This window comes from Rutilus rutilus, assembly GCF_951802725.1.
Source record: "Rutilus rutilus genome assembly, chromosome: 18".
NCBI classification, from domain to species: Eukaryota; Metazoa; Chordata; class Actinopteri; order Cypriniformes; family Leuciscidae; genus Rutilus; species Rutilus rutilus.
This window is the reverse complement of record NC_140231.1, coordinates 29,339,682-29,358,910: the sequence shown is the minus strand read 5'-3', so window position 1 is coordinate 29,358,910 and position 19,229 is coordinate 29,339,682. Positions and strand designations below refer to the sequence as shown.

The 19,229-nt window shown below is 39.1% G+C and overlaps 2 protein-coding genes across 2 annotated transcripts; both read left to right on the top strand.

The window, feature by feature from the left end:
- On the top strand, positions 1 to 12,546 carry LOC311277041 (folylpolyglutamate synthase, mitochondrial-like). The gene is made up of 15 exons (XM_084387155.1): positions 1 to 617; positions 2,883 to 3,011; positions 3,778 to 3,831; positions 4,472 to 4,536; positions 4,977 to 5,091; positions 5,886 to 5,963; positions 6,197 to 6,258; positions 7,869 to 7,971; positions 8,046 to 8,123; positions 8,206 to 8,350; positions 8,424 to 8,504; positions 9,113 to 9,263; positions 9,909 to 9,984; positions 10,066 to 10,132; positions 11,249 to 12,546. The coding sequence occupies exons 1-15, from the start codon at positions 423 to 425 to the stop codon at positions 11,623 to 11,625; spliced, it is 1,776 nt and encodes a 591-aa protein (XP_084243281.1). The 5' UTR covers positions 1 to 422; the 3' UTR covers positions 11,626 to 12,546.
- A 158-nt stretch (positions 12,547 to 12,704) lies between these two features.
- Positions 12,705 to 18,344, top strand: LOC311276730 (cyclin-dependent kinase 9). The gene is made up of 8 exons (XM_084386599.1): positions 12,705 to 12,832; positions 13,189 to 13,302; positions 13,488 to 13,569; positions 13,684 to 13,774; positions 15,179 to 15,345; positions 15,465 to 15,636; positions 16,358 to 16,506; positions 17,332 to 18,344. The coding sequence occupies exons 1-8, from the start codon at positions 12,792 to 12,794 to the stop codon at positions 17,695 to 17,697; spliced, it is 1,182 nt and encodes a 393-aa protein (XP_084242725.1). The 5' UTR covers positions 12,705 to 12,791; the 3' UTR covers positions 17,698 to 18,344.
- The last annotated feature ends 885 nt before the right edge of the window (positions 18,345 to 19,229 follow it).

Here is a 19,229-nt window from a genome sequence, read left to right as displayed (position 1 = left end):
GGTGCAGTGTTGTAGGCGATAATACGCATGCGCAGTACGATGTGTGCACTAGCCCTTCTGCTCTAGAAGACAGCTGACACGTGAGCAGTGTTTCAGCAGCACTGCATGGCAAACTAGAGAAATCCAGTTTTTTTTAACATGCAGCTGTGCAGCGCGACATGTTTCTCTGAGATTATGAACACACAACCTGGTTAAAACAGGATGTCTGCTGTGGTTTTAATCGCCAGTGAACTGGAAATGTTATGCTGATTCAACTGTCCGCTTTTGCAGCCTTTTGACTTTGTAAAACCGCCTTCCTCGAATCACAAATCATCATTTACTTCTTCTCTATTTATCCGAAAGCACCAGATTGTTGTCATTCGCGCTGGCAATAACAATAAACAGTAGTGAAGTCTGTATGGTGAGCAGAAAGGAGGCGTGGGATGACGCGGAGGTCCATATTGACAGGAAAACTCCCCAAATTTGGTGCTGCTTCCTGCACTGTACGGGTCACCACGATGCGCCTGTTCCGCGCGCTAGAGCGTTTACGCGCGTGGACCGGAGTCTACACGGCCGAACTGTCACTGAGATTCTCCAGCACAAAAGCGGCTCCGCGGTTCCGAAGAATGGACTATCAGGTAAAGCTTTTGAATTCCCTTGTCTAAATGTTAAGCGTATTTATGTGAAACAATACAATAAATGGTAAGTTTGTGGACTTTTTTTCGGACATATGGGCTGAAAGTGTTTGTTTAGATAACAAAATATTATTTAAATCCAGCGCACGCGGATGATGATGATTCATCCGTGTCAGTTGTTACATCAGCCGATAAGTTTTTGAAATCAAAGAGCGGCAATTTTTGTGCGCGGTGAGAGTGAGTGACTCACTGACTCCATTGAGGTCTTACGGCAAGCCGTACAACATTTAACGTTATCCATAATAAATGACAATCTATTGTTATTATGTTTTATGTATGTATGTATAATGCTATTAACGCTTATTTATGATATACTGCTCACTTCTAGTGACTTTACTAGTAGTTACAACTCGGTTACGAACTAGTATACATTGTTACCAGTTACAAATAATAGAAACTTGTCACTATTTGGATGACAGAGAGTTGGTATTAATATGTAATTAATAATTACATTGGATTGGAGTAATCACTTGTAACTAAAAAGTACTAGTAACAATAATAGAAGAATACAAGTAAAGTTAGATACAAGTTAGGCTAAGGGTTAAGTTAAGCAATAACTGTCAAAACAGCTTGCCATAAGTTTTGCATACTTGTGTTCAGGCCATGTGCGAAGTGTGCTGGCAGCCATAACTGAGGATTAAAAGCATTTGTGTGAAGAAAAAAAGATCTTATTTCATTTATAATTGTGCTAGATGTGTTATTTATATCTATTAAAGAATTAGATGGCAGTTAAACATATTATTAGTCAGTGTCAACAAAGCTTTATTAGCATAATTGTTAACGTTTGGAATATATACCACAGTGCAGTAATGTTACTTGTTAAATAAGGTGGACAAATGTTAGAAATAACGAGAAATATTAAAAAAAACAAGGTAAAAAAATCATTGTTTTGTGTATGTATGTGTATATACACGGGTTTCTTGTATACAAACAATACCGGATGCGCGCGCATCCAGGAGGCAGAAAACCGCTAGCTAGTTATGCCGAGTTCTGTAAAAGAACATTGTAATTAACGTAGATTTTGCATTGTTTGTAATTTCTTGTTGACTGCAATTTCAGATTTGGATCTGTTTGTTTGTCTCATATTAATATAACATTATGTAAAACGTCCAACTGTTTACGAATCAAAATCCGGACATACTGTGATGCATGTATGAATTATCATGTAAGACTAAGTTAGTAATGTAATAGCCAATGTTAGCAGTGCAGCATCTATTTTAGCCCGAATTTGCTTTTATATAAGTTAACCTTGTTTACGTTACTTTACGACCTGCAACATTTCATTACACATATAACGTTACTTTACTGTAAATCAAAGATTTGACGATGGATTATGTGGGAAGCCATTAGTACCTCCGACCGTGGCGATTATATTAAAAAACGTACTCTCAGCAGTGGTGAGATCTTGCCGGTGTTGTGCCGAATTTCGACCCCCTGCCGAATTATTACCCCCCTCGTTGAAGTCAGTACCTGATTGCCTAATCCTAACCCCTCCCCCACAACTAATCCTAAACCTACCAATACTAGGGGGGTAATAATTCGGCAGGGGTCGAAATTCGGCACGACACCTGATCCCTACGCAATACATGACGATCTTTGGATTGTGGATGACAAGAAGTGGCCAGCAATTGTATGGCCTGATATATATAATTATCTTTTTCAGACACCAAGTGTGTATTAGACACACTAGTAGTCGATTAGAAAATTACAAATAAACTTTTTTATTTGACTTTTGTCTGAGATTTCCCTTATATTTGTTATGGTGTCAGGACTAGATTCACCTCATCTTACATTATATATGTGCCAGTTGCTTGTATGATTCATCTGATCAATTTTACCAACCAACCAAAACATTTAGCAGCTTTACATATTTAGTTTTCATTAGTCAGTTGTAATATGATTGTAGTACATACACCAGATCTGGCTAAACATTGACTAAAACCGTATTATGAAAGAGTTCAGAAGTTCAGTGTGTCTATCAAAGCAACAGTAAAGCCTCAGTTTGTAGAGACTAAAAAGCTCCACATGGATATCTAGCTATCCTCTGAATTTACTTCCAGCACATGTAATGCGAGTCATAAATCTGGATTTGATGTAAACATGACATGTTCTGGAGCCCTGGTGTTTTGCTCCATTGGTTGGGGTTTGAGGTGTTGAGATGGCATGAAGTCTTTGAGATCCAGCTGTAGCGTCATGAATGTCTTTCAGGATGCGGTGTGCACCCTCAACACACTCCAGACCAACGCCAGCGCTCTGGAGCAGGTGAAGAGAGAGAGAGGTCATCCTCAGCTCCAGCTGCAGGCCATGAGAGGCTTTCTCCAGCGGGCAGGACTCAAGGTATCGAACACCGCTACACGACACGAAACTTACTCATGACGGTATGACCAAAATCCTTTTATCACAGTAGGAGTGGTTTTATATCACGATAACTCTATTATCACAGATGATTGATCACTATTTATGCTAATAAATCAGCTGTTATTTGGCCTTTTTTGTATCAGTCTTGGCAAATAACCATTCCTCCTTAGCCGAATAACATTTCTATTTTAAAATCTTGGTGAGTACATAATATGCAAATTTGGTTTTCAAATATTTTTTGAGTGAGTTAAGTTGATATTGTATATAAATATTTGTTAATTTTCAGTGTATAGCCTATGCGTACATTACATTTCTATAATTACATTGCATTGTCTTTTGTATATTTTTTGTATGTTAAATAATGTGGTAAAGCCTATTTGTGGATAAAACAGTGCTTTATAAATGAAAGGTGCTTAATTTTGTTTAATTATTGTCTCTTTATTTGCAACTTAACAGACACAAAACAAAAGAAACGCTACATAAATGATTGATAAGTTTGATATCACCGTGCAAAAACAGCTTCATATTATGCATGTCATTTAAAATAAAAACAATAAAGGCATTATAAATAGTAAATATATGCCTAACTGACGGCACATCAGCAGCTAAAATCAACTCAACTCTGCTTTGCATCGTGAAACCAAGATCTTCCTACGATTCACTTGTTGAAACATGTTCAATTCAGTATTTTAGTTACAAATTATTTGTATAAATAACCAAACTGATGTGCTCTGTGTGTCCTCAGGTAGAAGAACTTGATCGTCTCAATATTATACACGTAACTGGAACAAAAGGAAAGGTAAGCCAGTTCATGAATGATTTAAAGGGATAGTTCACCCAAAAATGGAAATTAGCCCATGATTTACTCGCTCTCAAGCCATCCTAGGTGTCATTACGTTGTGCGTCAAGTTCAAGTGTCACTCTTTTGGCGTAAATCGATGCGTACGGCCGTCTGCCGGAAGCTAGTTATTTTAGTCGAAGTTTTAAATATTAATATTTTTCTTACACGAACGCATCGCTTCACTTCAGAAGGCCTTTATTAACCCCCGGAGACGCGTGGAGCACTTTAATCATGAATAGATGCGCTTTGATGGACTTCCAAAGACAAACAGCCATTCACTGCCATTATGAAGCTTGGAAGAGCCAGGACATTTTTATAATATAACTCCGATTGTATTCGTCTGAAAGAAGCATGTCATAAACACCTAGGATGGCTTGAGGGTGAGTAAATCATGGGGTAATTTTCATTTTTGGGTGAACTATCCCTTTAATCACTGAATGAAGTTACAAAAGTTCAGTGAAATCTCAATCTCTGTTACCTTAAATTATACGTTTATCTCTGTAAAGCTGCTTTGAAACAATCTACATTGTTAAAAGCACTATATAAATGAAGATGACTTGACTTGAAATGCTGATTATTATTCTTTATTTTCTTTCAGGGTTCAACGTGTGCCTTTACAGAACAGATTTTGAGGAACTATGGCTTCCGCACTGGATTCTACAGGTATTATAACCAGTCGAAATAATGCAGTGTTTGGAGATGAGGTGTGTGTATAGTCCTTCTGTGATTGTGGGAGTGGTAGGGTTTTTAAACCAGAGTAAGTGTTGTGTAACTCTACTGTTCATTCATGCATGCAGTGCACATACATTCATGCTGAACTTTGCTTGATCTTTCCACTTAAATAAACCAGCTCTCAGAGTAAACGGTAAAGCTATGTGTTGCGTCAGTATTACCTTGTAAATGATGTAATCGATCAGTCCTAAGTTTTGTTTAGTTGAACTTTATCTCAAGCTTAATGATTTACATAGTCACTGACCAACCATTGTTCACAGTGAGACATCAGTGGGTTTTATAGGGCATAAACAAACACTGTAGTAAAGTCATCACATTTACTGCATTATCTTATGTCAGTTTGATGTTTTATATGATGTCTTCATTTTTAGTTCACCTCATTTGGTGGAAGTGAGAGAGCGAATCAGAATCAACGGGCAGCCAATAGGAAAAGAGCTTTTCACCAAATATTTCTGGCAGGTGTACGGGCGACTGGAAGAGACAAAGGTGAGCCGGATGTTATTTTTCTCCCCCCCCCCTCCCTTTTGAAATAAAAGTCAATATGCAATGTAGACTTTCACAACTCAAACTCCTTCTTAGTTGGACAGTTTATTATTTTTATACACCAGAGCATTTGTGAAAACTAATGGTAAAAAGTCATAAATCACCATGTGGTTATGACACAATCCTGAACACATTAACATATGATGACAGTGTGAAATATGCTGATAGTTGAAGATAATATTTGCATAAATTTGTACAGTTACAAAAAAGAGCCTGTCTGGTTCTGTCTCAGAGAGAGGATAGGAAATGGCCATGCAAAATAGTGTTATGAACACTTTTGGTGCAAGAAATTACACACAAAAAAAACCTTTAAATTCCTTTGAGTGAAAATGTGCAAATGTCTGAGCTTTTTCCCTTGGAAGAAGATTAACATATGCGTTAGTAGTACTAAGTAGTAGCTTTATGCAATGATCTGGTTGCTTTCTCTACTTCTGCTAATGCTAATTCCTATGAAAGGATTGCGTGTTTCCTGCTGACTGCTCCTCTGGGTTTGTGTCTGTACCATGTTAATTGTGTTAAGTGTAAATGTGAGGCGTCTGGTCACGTAACTGCATAATCACAACAGCATGTCAGTCATGTGAGGAAGGAAACAGTGCCGTTTGTTTAGACACTTGAACCTAAAATGCGTCTTTAAACATTCACATCCATGTGTCTTACATGCGTGACAAAGCACAGCAATAATATGAGTGATATCTAAAAGACTTTTGTGTCATAAGAGTTTGTGTTTGACCTTTCAGGATGCCAATGGCGGCAGCATGCCTGCTTATTTTCGCTTTCTCACCATTTTGGCCTTCCACGTCTTTCTTCAGGAGAAGGTGCGTAACATCACTGATCAGTATTACCTGATTCGTTTTATTATAACGATTGAGCATGTAATGGAGCCCACGTATATTCAGCTCAAGCATTTGATAGTGATAGTTTTTAGCACTCTTTTATCATCAGTGTTAAAGTTGAATAAATTGTCTTATAGATCATGACACTTGTCCTTTTATTATAGATGCTGGTTATTAATTGAGCTAAATTCTCTATTTCTCCCTCTCTTGCTCAGGTTGATTTGGCTGTCCTCGAGGTGGGGATTGGTGGAGCTTATGACTGCACCAATATTATTAGGTACCAGAGCTCTGATTTCTATTCTCCCTCCCATCTGCTTCAGTGTAGCGTGTCTAATTATCTCTTTGTGCCGCGTTAGCCTAGTTTCAGCCATTTCATCTTCATTCGTCTGGCTTCATAGTTTAAGCGTGACACATTCCTCTCAAATCGACCAATCATTGATCTGCATTCTTTACTGGTTTAGTGTATCCTCAGTAGCCATATCAAACCAATCATCACCAATCAAGTGCACAACAAATAAAGTGATTGTCTCCTAAGAGAAAGAACCGATTCTAAACGGCCTGAAACGAGTCGCCAGTAATTTCGGTCTCACTGCCTGAAACGAACCAATGAAGGTTTGTAACAAATTTGCATAATGCCAGCCTATGTTCTTCATTGGCTGCTTGCGAACAACAATCTACTTTGAATCGCCCTCAAACGCTGTAGTTGTAGCTGATGAGGCCTGGAAGAGTTTGGTTCATGTTGTCAACATGGGAGAAGGAGCTGTTTTCTGGTGCCAAAGCAAATCCACTTTGCACACTCTTCCAAAACATGAGGACTCGGACTCGGATCAGTACGGTAAACATTATGCCATCGTTACTGTTCATATCACTGTGTATCAAGCTCTGAGCCTCTAAGCCTCCGGAGCTGAAATTTAGATATGATAATGGGTGCAAGTAGATCAATCACAACAGACTGGGCCGCCTGACCAATCAGAGCAGACTCAGAGCAAACCAATCAAAAACAAACAGGGCTGTCTGACCAATCAGAGCAGAGTTGACCAATCACAACAGGGGCACGTTCAAGTTCAAAACGGTGTGCAAAGGGGTTTGAGATATGTTTTCTCTTGTTTGGTGGGTGTGTCAGAACTGCAGTCCAATCAGCAACAACATGTATATAAAGCACGCGGTATTAAAGTGAACTCGCACAATGGGTTCAAGGAAAGTAATTTACAAATGTGTCCGATGCAGCTCGGTATACGCAACAACTGAGGATATTAGAAGACATGTTTGTCATAAGTTTTATTGTAAAAATATAGGATATCAACATAATGATGTAGTTGTTTATATTTTTAGCTTCATTGCAAGTGTATTGGTATAGAAATAAACAATGGTAATTAAGTGCTTTTCCTAAAAATGAGAAAGAAAATACAGGGTATTAAAACAGTATGAACTACAAATAAACTCAGTATGTGAGGCTAAATAGATGTGTTTTAGTCTGAATTAGGTAAGATGTGTGCTTCCATTTCAGTTTCAGCAATCCCTTCACTCGATTGGGATGTTCTCTTTAGTTCTGGGCGGCAAGTGCAGTAACTGTGACATCGGGCATATTTTGTAGTATTAAACACATATTTATACCGACTTCACCAATCAGAGCAGAGTAGGCTATCTGAAAGAAGGGGTTTAAAGAGACTGAATCCTTTATCAAAAACGTTTCAGAAATTGAGAAAATGCACATGCATATTATGAGTTTTTTTTTTACCTAGTATCCATGTAAACCTATTGTAGGAGCTTTCAAAACAAAATGAGGAACCTTTAAATTTCATAATAAGGGCACTTTAAATTTTTATAAGAAATTACACGCTTCACTTTAAAGATTTAATTTGTTGAAATGCCTCTTGTGTTTCCCAGGCATCCCTGGGTGTGTGGGATCTCCTCTTTGGGCATAGATCACACCAGCATACTGGGAGACAGCATTGAGAAAATTGCCTGGCAGAAAGGAGGGATTTTTAAGGTGAATATTTGTGAGTTGTGACTGTAAAAACTGAGTGTGTTTTAAGGTATTCAATGAATGTGTGTTCATTGCAGCCGGGGGTTCCTGCGTTCACAGTCAAACAACCTGACGGGCCGATGAAGGTGCTTCGAGAGAGAGCAGAAGAAATTGGGGTAGGAAATATGAAGATGCTACAGATACACAATTCAAAATGCAGTTCATTTGCTGACATTGTTCTCTGTTTTTCTCTCTCAGTGTTCGTTGTCAGTGTGTCCTGATCTGGATGAGTATGAGAGCGAGGGCTCGCTCAGGTTGGGTTTAGCCGGTCACCATCAGCGCAGTAACGCTTCTCTGGCTCTGCAGCTCTCACACACCTGGCTGCAGAGACACATCCTCACAGGTGTGTGTTTCTGACCCTGTGGATTAGCTCACATCTCTTTTATAGTGTCTTTAATCAACTGTTTGTTCCTCAGATCCTGCGTCGTCATCTCTAGTGGAGTTCAGCGGTGTGAGTCCAGCTCCAGCGTTCCAGCCTAGTCCTGCAATGATCAAAGGTCTGTAAAAAACATACTATACAGCCTTATTAAAAGCTTTGTTCTAAAACCTATTGAGCAGTCTTGATGTCTACAAGGCAACTGCTTCTCAAGACCCCGAAATACTCACATTGAAGTTCTTTTTCATTCTCCACTTAGGGCTAAAAAAAATACTTGAGCGGTGAAATACTATTAGCAAACATCCCAATGCCGTGCGCTGCTGAGACTGGCATTGAGATGAATATGTAAATATGAGCTGCATGCTTTACTTTTAATAACAAAATAAACAAAAATGTACAATGTTGAGAAAAGAGCAGTAAAGAAAGCATCTGATCATAGAGATGCGGATTTGTTTGCGCCAGCTCTGCGATTCGGCTCTCCAGTCAAGTCACGTTTATTAATACAGCACTTTGTACAATGGATTGTTTAAAATCAAGCAGCTTTACGGTATTAAACATGAGAAAACAATGTCAGTGTTTCGAACTCCCAAAGTTTTTGCCTGATTTTGTTCAAAATGTCACATCTGCTGCTTTCAGACCAGATATTTAACCACTATGATAGAAAAATACTAAATGGTCTTGAATCAAATATGCATCTAAGTCAATACACAATATATGATGTTTTGACAGGTCTTGCAGAGACTGAGTGGCCTGGGCGTAATCAGACGCTAAAACACGGCCCTGTGACGTATTTCCTGGACGGAGCTCATACCACACGCAGCATGCAGGCCTGCGTCCGCTGGTTCACTGAGATCGCAGCACATCACGAGAGAAATGCTGGGTGAGAAGGCCTTGCTCTTTATTTTTATTTCTGTTTTATACTATACCTTCTATGATTGATGGCTTCAAGACTGAAATCTTTAAACATATAGTACAAAAGAGAGCCTACAGTGGTGTTTTTTAACTAAACTATTTTTTTTTAATTAAAATTATATTAACGTTAACTGAAATAGAGTATCAGAAACCGAATAAAAACTGAAATATATTAAAAAAAATTATATATTGTAAAAGCTATAATAGTATATTAATGAAATAACACTGACTTAAGGCCTCATTATACTTCTGCGTCGGACCTACGCCGGAGCCTATACGCCGTAGGCAACGTGTTGGTTTTAATTTATACTTCTGTGTCGTTGTCCGCGTTGACGCGTACCTAGGGAGCGTGTGAAACCCCGAGGGAGGGGTTCTGGCAGACCAATCACAGCGCTTGTGTCCGCGTAGAATTGACGCGTTACATTTTTGGAGAGGTGCACGTCAGGGTACGCCGTAGGGTACGCGCGCTACACACAGCCTACGACGTAGCTACGGCGGCAGTTCGACGCAGAAGCATAAAACAGGCTTTACGGTCTTGCAGTGGTTCTTAAACGTTGCATATCTGCAGATATCTGGTAAATGTGCTGGTGTTTAATGTTGTGTGTGTTTGTAGGGGTTCGGTGGTGAGGGTTCTCCTGTTCAACGCTACAGGAGAGAGAGACTGTGCTGCCATGCTCAAACTGCTCACAGTGAGTTATCAATTCATGCTCTTAAATCATGTTACTCTTCTGAAGTAACCCAGACTCATTTTCAAATGCTCTATGTTTTAGCCCTGTCATTTCGACTTTGCCGTGTTCTGTCCGAACATCACAGAGGCCATAGCGACCTGTAATGCAGGTAAGAGATCCAGAGATCTAGTCCAGGGGTGTCCAAACTCTGTCCTGGAGGGCCACTGTCCTGCTGTGTTTCGCTCCAGCTTGCCTGGAAGTTTGTAGTGTGCCTAGTAAGACCTTGATTAGCTGGTTCAGGAGTTTAATTGGGGTTGCAGCTAAACTTTGCTGGACAGTCAGTGGCCCTCCAGGAGCAGGATTGGACACCCCTGATCTAGTCAATCAGAAAGACAGGCGATAACTATAAATGTGATTGCTGGATCAGCTGGACCATTTAGGTACTTTAATCAGGACTGCTTAACGAACCGTGTTTGTGTGTTTTTAACCACCGCAGCTTAAGCACTCTTTTAAATTCAAGTACGCTGTCTACTTAGGCATGATTGTTTCATTCCTAATGCTAATTAATAGTGAGCAACAGAATTATGGCCTTTAGGCCCAAAATGTGCAGCACAATCAGGCAATCCCATAATGCATTGAAATGATATTGAAGTTAATATAACATTAATATTATGATATATGATTTAATATAAAATAAATTCTAAAAACATTTGATAAAATAATAATAAACTTTATATAAATTTATTTTGTATTATTTTATATTTATTTGTGCTTATTTAAGCACTGTGAAGTATGGAAACTTCTTTTTTGTATTCCGTTATGAAAACAAGCTAATTGCTACTTCTTATGTCACAATTCTGACTGTTTCCCGCATTTGTGAATTTACATCTCGCAATTCTAACTTTTTTTTTTTTTTTTTTACGAATTGTGAGAAAGGCGCAATTGTGAGTTATAAAGTCTGCAATAAACATGCAGTTGCTAGAAGTTAGAATTGTGAGTTTATATCTCACGATTTTGAGGAAAAGTCAGAATTGTGAGATAAAAAGTTGTAATTACCCTGTTGTTGTTTTTTATGGCAGAAACAAGTTTCCATAGAAAAACATGTCAATATCAGACTTGTGAATTTTAGTTTCTCATGTGCTGTTTCTTGTAAGTAAGTGGCTATTAATATTTCAAATCAGTCTCTTATGAGATTTTATGTCAGTTAGCACGCTGCCTTACAAAGTATTTTTTGTGCTAGTGTGGAAAAGTTCAGTGTATTTTACTAACATACTCTGTCCTTCAGATCAACAGAACTTCAACGTTTCCGTGGAGAACATGCTCACACGTTGCCTGGACAACCAGCAGAGCTGGCGCATTATGAATGGCCAGGAGAAGAAGCCAGAGGCGGAGCTTCTGATCGGGGCAGGTTTGCCTTTAGTGGCAGAAAGGCACAGCGACACACTGGTGTTCCCCTGCATCCTCAGCGCCCTGCAGTGGATCAGTCAGGGAAGAGACTCGGTTCTGTCAGACCCAAACAGATGCGTCATACCCGTTAAACCGAGCATAAGCGCGAAAGCCGCACCGTTACGAGAGGCCGTGAACATACACGTCCTCATCACAGGGAGCTTACACCTGGTGGGAGGGGCTTTAAAACACTTGGACCCTGCTTTAAACTCATAATGGACTTATGAGCATCAGACATTCAGACAAACACAGCAAGTGCGCCACCTAGTGCCTAAACCCTGTCACTCTACAGTTCAGTCTGAGAAGATTTACTGCCCGGATGAACTCATGAAAGCTTGTTCTAGAATCCATGCATTCTACATCATGACTTGAGAAGAGCATTGCACCAGTTCTTTGAGCATTCATCAGTTTATGTAAAGAGCACATACATTCAAAACGACTTGCTGTTCATGTTTACTTTGATTCGATGTGCATTCAGTTAACTTTCTGTGTAAGCTTCTTTGTTTTGCATTTCAATTTTGATGTTTTTTAACCGGATCTTTCCATTTGTGAAATAGAAAGTCAGGTTACTTATCCATCAGTGGTTGTGTTTTTTTTTTGTTTTTTTTTGCACTGAAAGAACTGTGCCATATATAAAACACTGTTCTCTAATAATGTAATATCAATGTGTAATTTCTAACACATTTATGGGAAAGTTTGCATTCATACATTCAAGTGGATGCGAAATGATATTCAAAGCATTTCAACACTGAGGTGCCCACATCTGTTCATAGTAAATAAATAAGTTAAATGTTTTGTGTGTGTGTATACATGAGAGGACGGGCGGTGTATGAAAATGGACTGTTTTCCATAAAATCTACATATTAAAGTAATTTTTGGTAGCATTTTATGTACTATAGTTAAGATGGGAGGGTGTGTACTAGTCTAAATAGAAACTGCTATCTTGGAACATTTCTTTTTTCTTTTTAGATGGTAAAAAAGATGGTTTTGTTATCTGTGAAAGTTTGATAATTATATCAAAAATGTGACTAACTATGTTGATCAATAAAGATGCCACTCTTGTCTTAAAGTGCCATAGGATGCTATTAAAAAAAATCTTGCCACAGATGGAAAGTGAATAAAAACAATGTTAAGGTTTTTGGTCTATTGTTCAATCATATTTTACCTAAATATGTACGTTGTTTAATTCCAAGTTGAGCTAATAAGATATAATGCATGCACACATGAATATATGGTACAATAACTTACTGTTTCGAAAAGGTTTTTGAAATGTATTTGACTGTAAAGTAGTTTTGCGCAAGACTTCCGGACGGTAGGAGGCGGTAGAGTTTTTCTTGCCGGGTTTGAGAGTCCGTCCTGGGATCCGCAGAGGAACAGCAAGGATGCAGCGCGACAAAACCGGAAGCTCCGCCGGCGCGGAAAAGTACGAATATTTTAATAAATTTCTATCTCTTATCAGTCACTTAAAATATTAAAACATCACTTTTGTTTATCTTGAACATGTCAAGCACCCATTTGTACTGGTTAAATATATTTAGTCTTTTAAACGACACTATAAAGCTGACATTTCTGTGTGTGGGTCTGGTTTTGTGTTGGTCAGGCCCGAATTTAACAACATAAAAAATCACCCACACAACCAAAACAGCTTCATAAAAGACTAAATATTGTCTTAATTAAAACAGAGTTCTGCCAAAATGCGTCTGTAAGTGTATTGTAATTGTGATTATCTCAATGTAAGAACGACAGAATGTAATGAGAGCTCCTCTTGTGTGTGTGTAGGCCGGACAGAGAGACGGCCATCATGTCTAAATACTATGATGGAGTCGAGTTTCCCTTCTGTGATGAATTCTCTAAATATGAGAAGCTGGCGAAGATCGGCCAGGGAACTTTCGGGTGAGTGTTTGATGCTTGTGTTAGTAAATATATCACCTTCATGTTTATTCCTGCTGTAATCTACTGTCAGGAAAAAAAACATGGCTGATATAATGACTGTTGTGATTAAACCTCTTGTTATATGTGCTTGCTGGCTGGGTTATCAGTGAGGTTTAGTGGATCTCTGATGTGTTTTCTCTGTGTAGGGAGGTGTTCAAGGCCAAACACAGACAGACGGGGAAGAAGGTGGCTTTGAAAAAAGTACTTATGGAGAATGAGAAAGAAGGGGTGAGAACATGCAGCTCCGGTTGTACGGTTGATTATGCAGATGTCACACACTTTAGCATCTCTTGTCATCCTGTGTTTTGTTCTGAGTCCGTGTTTGTGCTTCTTCCTTCTCAGTTTCCCATCACAGCTCTGAGGGAGATCAAGATCTTACAGCTGCTGAAACACGAGAACGTGGTGAATCTCATCGAGATCTGCAGAACAAAAGGTGTGTGTTTAAGTAAATGTGTCTAATCTATACTAATCTATACATTCCCACAGTCATAGAAAATCTGGAAATGTCAAGGAATTTTCAGACTTGGAAAAAATCATTTAAATGAGTAAAATTGATATGAATAAAAGTCATTTTTTAGTTAATAACATGTTTTTTGTTCTGCTGAAATATTTTAATGTGTGATTAATTAAGACCCTCAGTGGACAGACTGATGACGTTTGTAATTATTATAGTTGTGGTGTGAAAGTCTCTATTTTAAATGAATTAGACCAATTATTAAAACTTCATTGTTATAGTTGTTGTCCTTTAGTGTGAACGGCCCTTAATGCAGTAATCATGAAAAAACAATTAAAATGAATGAATCAAAAAGTGTGGGAGTCTAAAGCCCTATTCGGACGGGACTAGTTTTTTCCGAACGACGTTTGAGTTACAATTCTTATCAACCTACGTCTGTGATTTCATGTACGGATTCGGACGGGACTAACATCTCCGTGTTTATTACCGAGGTAGGAGCGTCTGTGCAGTTGTCATGCTGCAAACTATATACAAGTACATTTCAGGAATATAACTTGAAAACTGCCATTGAACACAATTTATGAAATTTGATCAAATGTATTTTGAAATTAAGCACTTTGAAATATAAAGTAAAACGTTGTCTTGACGTATTTAGTGTTTCGTAAACATTTTATAAAAATTGTAGTATAAAAAACTAAACATACATTTATCATCATGATTTTATAGAACTGGGTTCTTATAATAAACCCACTGGAATAAAAAGTTTTAACTTATATCATTTACACGTTATGTAATTAAGTGCAGAAATAAAAGTAATCTTACCTGAAACTGGTATTACAGTAGCCAGTCTTAACAGTTTACGTGATTTGGCTCTTCTTGTTGATTTAATTTTTTTTATTTCTTCGCAGTGTACCGAACACATCTACATCCATTATCGGTGCGCAAAAAGCAGAAACTTGAATACCAGTGCATTAGCGAGAGATTGTACGGTAGTTCACGTTGACCAAAACACACAAGAAAAGGCGTTTTGGAAAAAAAAAAATCCGGCAATCACAGACATTCGCATTCGGACGGGATTAGATTTCTCTGAGGACCGCCGAGTTTGACGAAAAACAGTAGGTAATTTGCTCTGGAATTTTTACTGAGGTCGTGTGAGAAAAAGACAGACATGGCAGATTCGGACAGGATTAAAATCTCAAAGTACATCTGTGAAACAGAAATTTCTCTAACGTCCCCCTGTGAAACTAGTCCCGTCCGAATAGGGCTTATGACTAATTAAATTAAAAAAATTTTTGGTAGTTAAATGACCATTATGTCTAGCTATTGATTGAAGGATTATAATGCCGGTAACAGAGTTTATTCTGCTTGCCTCTTTCTCTCCAGCCACCCAGTTTAACCGCTATAAGGGCAGCATCTATCTGGTGTTTGACTTCTGTGAGCATGACCTCGCTGGACTGCTGAGCAACGCTAATGTTAAATTCACCCTGGCTGAGATTAAGAAGGTCATGCAGATGCTGCTGAACGGACTTTACTACATACACAGAAACAAGGTAAGACGTGGCAATTTACATTATCTGAGGGAAATGTAACCTAATATTGTAGGAAGCAGGCACAGGGTTGTCTTCGTGTTTACAGGCTCAGACTGAAGTGTTTTGTATATTTGTGTCAGATCCTCCACAGAGACATGAAGGCTGCCAATGTTCTGATCACCAGAGATGGCGTTCTGAAGCTGGCTGACTTTGGTTTGGCCAGAGCGTTTAGTTTGGCCAAGAACAGTCAGGGGAACCGCTACACAAACCGGGTCGTCACACTGTGGTACCGACCGCCTGAACTACTGCTGGGTGAGTGAAGTAAAGCCCTGTTGAGATTCATTTTCATTCATTCTTGTATTCCACTTTTTCTCAGTGGTAAATGGAAAACCGATACTGTTGACAAAGGTATAATCATAATAATCAATATCACTCGGCTGAAGCACTTTCTCTCAGGCTGCATCTGAAATCGCATACTTCCCTTCTATATAGTAGGTGAAAAAGAGTATGTAACAAAAGAAGAATGTCTGAATTGACAGTACTCATAATAGGTAAAAAGTACCCGGATGACCTACTACTATCGATGAGATTCTGAAGTGTGCAAACGATAAACACTTTACTATACCATGAGGCCACAGGAGAGGATTTATGAATGGAGATGAAGCAACTGGCGCTGTAGGTCACATGATAATGACAACATGGCGAATGTAGTACGTCCAGATTACTTTCATACTACACACATTCATACTATACTACTCAAGTGAGTATGCGATTTCTGTCACATACTTTTACAGATTAACGTGCATGTATGCGAAGAAGAGAGAGGCTAATGTAACAAATAAAGATTATTAAAAAGAGAGTCGACGGGTGAACTTTTCCACTGTTTATCAAGTGTGACAGGAAATTAAATTAAAAAAAATTTTTTAGGACTACTGGTCCTGTTTTTGAATAAAATTGAACTGCTTATTGTTTTCCATTTTTTTTGTGGGGTATTAAGTTGATGGTTTCTCACTCTGTGTATTTGTGTGTTCAGGGGAGAGAGACTACGGGCCTCCTATAGATCTGTGGGGTGGAGGGTGTATCATGGCGGAGATGTGGACCAGAAGCCCCATCATGCAGGGCAACACAGAACAACATCAGCTCACACTCATAAGCCAGCTGTGTGGCTCTATTACTCCTGAGGTAACACACACACACATTCTTGTACTATCTTTATGAGGACTTTCATTGACATAATGCAATCTCTAGCCGCTTACCCTTACCTTACCCATCACAACTAAGTGCCTAACCCGAACCCTTACCCTGAACCGACCCTTAACCTAATTATAATCTTATCCCTAAAACCAAGTCTTGATCCTCAAACAGGCCTTTAAAGGGATCTCAGAAAGTGAGGACCGGCCAATATGTCCTCACTTTACTCTCTTTGTCCTCACTCCAATGGTCTAAAACTCAAACTGGTCCTCACAAAGATAGTTGTACAAGTACACACACACACAACATTAGAGATCCATTAACATTTGTTGTGCGCGATCAGATCACAAATAGTCAAGTGAGAACGATTACTGTTTTATCTGATATTAGCATGTTTCAAATGTGTCTGAAGTGTCTGTTTGTGATGTAGAAAGCCACTTAGAGTAACATTTTATAATTACAGAATTTGAGGAATAAGTTTCATTCGTAAAGCTCCAAAAGTATTACAGATGGTCTCAGCTCCTTGATTAATAAAGCTGAAGAAGTATCCTAACCTAGTTAAGTGTTGTAGGATGGCTGTATTGCGCACTCAGAGGACCAAAAATGTTTTATACATATGACCCCTGGTTTTGACAAGATAGCTTCACATTTCATCATGAGACACACAAATGCTAGTTTTATTTTCTCTTTCTCAAGTTCTAATTTTATGTCTTAATAGTTTCCCTCCACACCTTGATTCACAGATTCAAAACTTGAATCCATGATAATTAATGTATTTATTTGCATGTTTTTAACATGTATTCTGTGCTATCTCAGGGTTGGCCCGGTGTGGATAAGAAGTATGAACTGTATCAGAAGATGGAGCTTCCTAAAGGTCAGAAGCGGAAGGTGAAGGACAGACTCAAGGCGTATGTGAAAGACCCGTACGCTCTGGATCTCATCGACAAACTGCTGGTTCTGGATCCGGCTCAGAGAATCGACAGCGATGACGCTCTCAACCACGACTTCTTCTGGTCCGACCCCATGCCCTCTGACCTCAAAAACATGCTCTCCACGCACAACACCTCCATGTTTGAGTACCTGGCACCGCCACGCAGGAGAGGTCACATGCCCCAGCAGCCAGCCAATCAGAACAGAAACCCAGCCACCACCAGCCAATCAGAGTTTGACAGGGTCTTTTGATTGAATCAGTCACGCTCGGACAGTCTGTGATTGGTCAGGAAGGAGAGAGAGACTTTGGACTAAAACTTTAGTGGTCTCACTCAGTTATGAAATATAATACTTTTCCACAGATATTGCTTCCTCATAGTGATGTGTTGGACATCTATGAAGTAAGCAGATACTCCTGTTGTTTAGTGTTTGCGCTCACAGAAGCTTTATTAAGATTACAGAAAACACTGATTGAGGATGAGATGAGATTAATTGATATGACTTGATGCTTTACTACCAGAGCTGATCCAGGAACAGCTTCAGCACTGAGATATGAGTGTCTTATTGTGCTGCCAGTGCATTGTGGGAGAGAGAAAAAAGTGTTGTTAGTGTTTTCATGGTCAGGTTTCTGTTTTTATGCACAGATTCAGTCCTGTATTAGATGTAAGTCTCCTGATGAGATGATTTTGTATTGAAAAGCTAAACTGCTTTTTGTTTAGGAGACTGTTTGACATTTATTTAAAGCCCTGGTTAACTTCTCTTTAGATTTTATTTTATTTTTAATTTACGTTCTTGTTCTTTTTAAAGATGGTTTTATTTGTAAGGTCATGTGTTTGGGTTCTTGGTGTTTAAGTTACTTGTAAGTATAATACACCAATAAAACGTTCATATTTCCGCCATTCATTTGTCTACTAGGGTGATGTTGATGCTATGGCAACAATAAGGCTCATAGGAAAACATGTGTCACCAGAAATCTTCGAACGACCGTCCGTCATTGCCCGCTCCTTTCCCTGCCTTCAGCAATGCGCGTCCCCGCAGCCGAGCCTACACGTTCAGGTTCAAACGTATGTTTCCTCATGCTAAGCTGACATACCTCTAGCGGTAGCTGCTGGTCCTACCAGACTTCTTTCTTCTCTCAACCTCTCATCTTCTCTTGACAGCACCTGATCGGTGTTGAAAGTGACCAATCAAATGAGCGGAGAGCGGAGACATCAGCCACACCCGCCTCCAAAGTCAGCTTGGTTTGTTTTTGTTTGGCTTCCCATACGTCACAGCCCCGTGCACGCGTGAGGGCTCAGAAACATCGCGCAGATACTTTCTGCGTGCTCGGGGTGCAGTGCAGACAAGCGCACGCACGAGGATGGCATTTTGGGCGCGAATGCTGTTCTTTGCCCTCGTATCCGGTGCACGCGCCTAGATTTTATGTGCGCGAGTTTTGAGACTAAAACGCCATATTAAACGTTCGATTATTCGATATTTTATGACTGTGATTGTTATAATTTTCACTTTCCATCATAATTATTTCAGCAATTTCAGCAGAACTTAGCTCACAGGAACAGTAATCTCTTCAACGGTAACACTAGAAATGCATAACACATTATCTTCAGAAATGATTCAGAAAATTCATTATTCAACGCATTATTACACAGAACGTAACTTGAAATATAATTATATTCATAAATGACTGTTAAAACATCCCAAAACAGCGCCCAAACCTTGCAAAGACCTACCTCATTAATTATTCAAATACAACAGCCAATGGCAAGTCTCCAGCAGCAGACCTT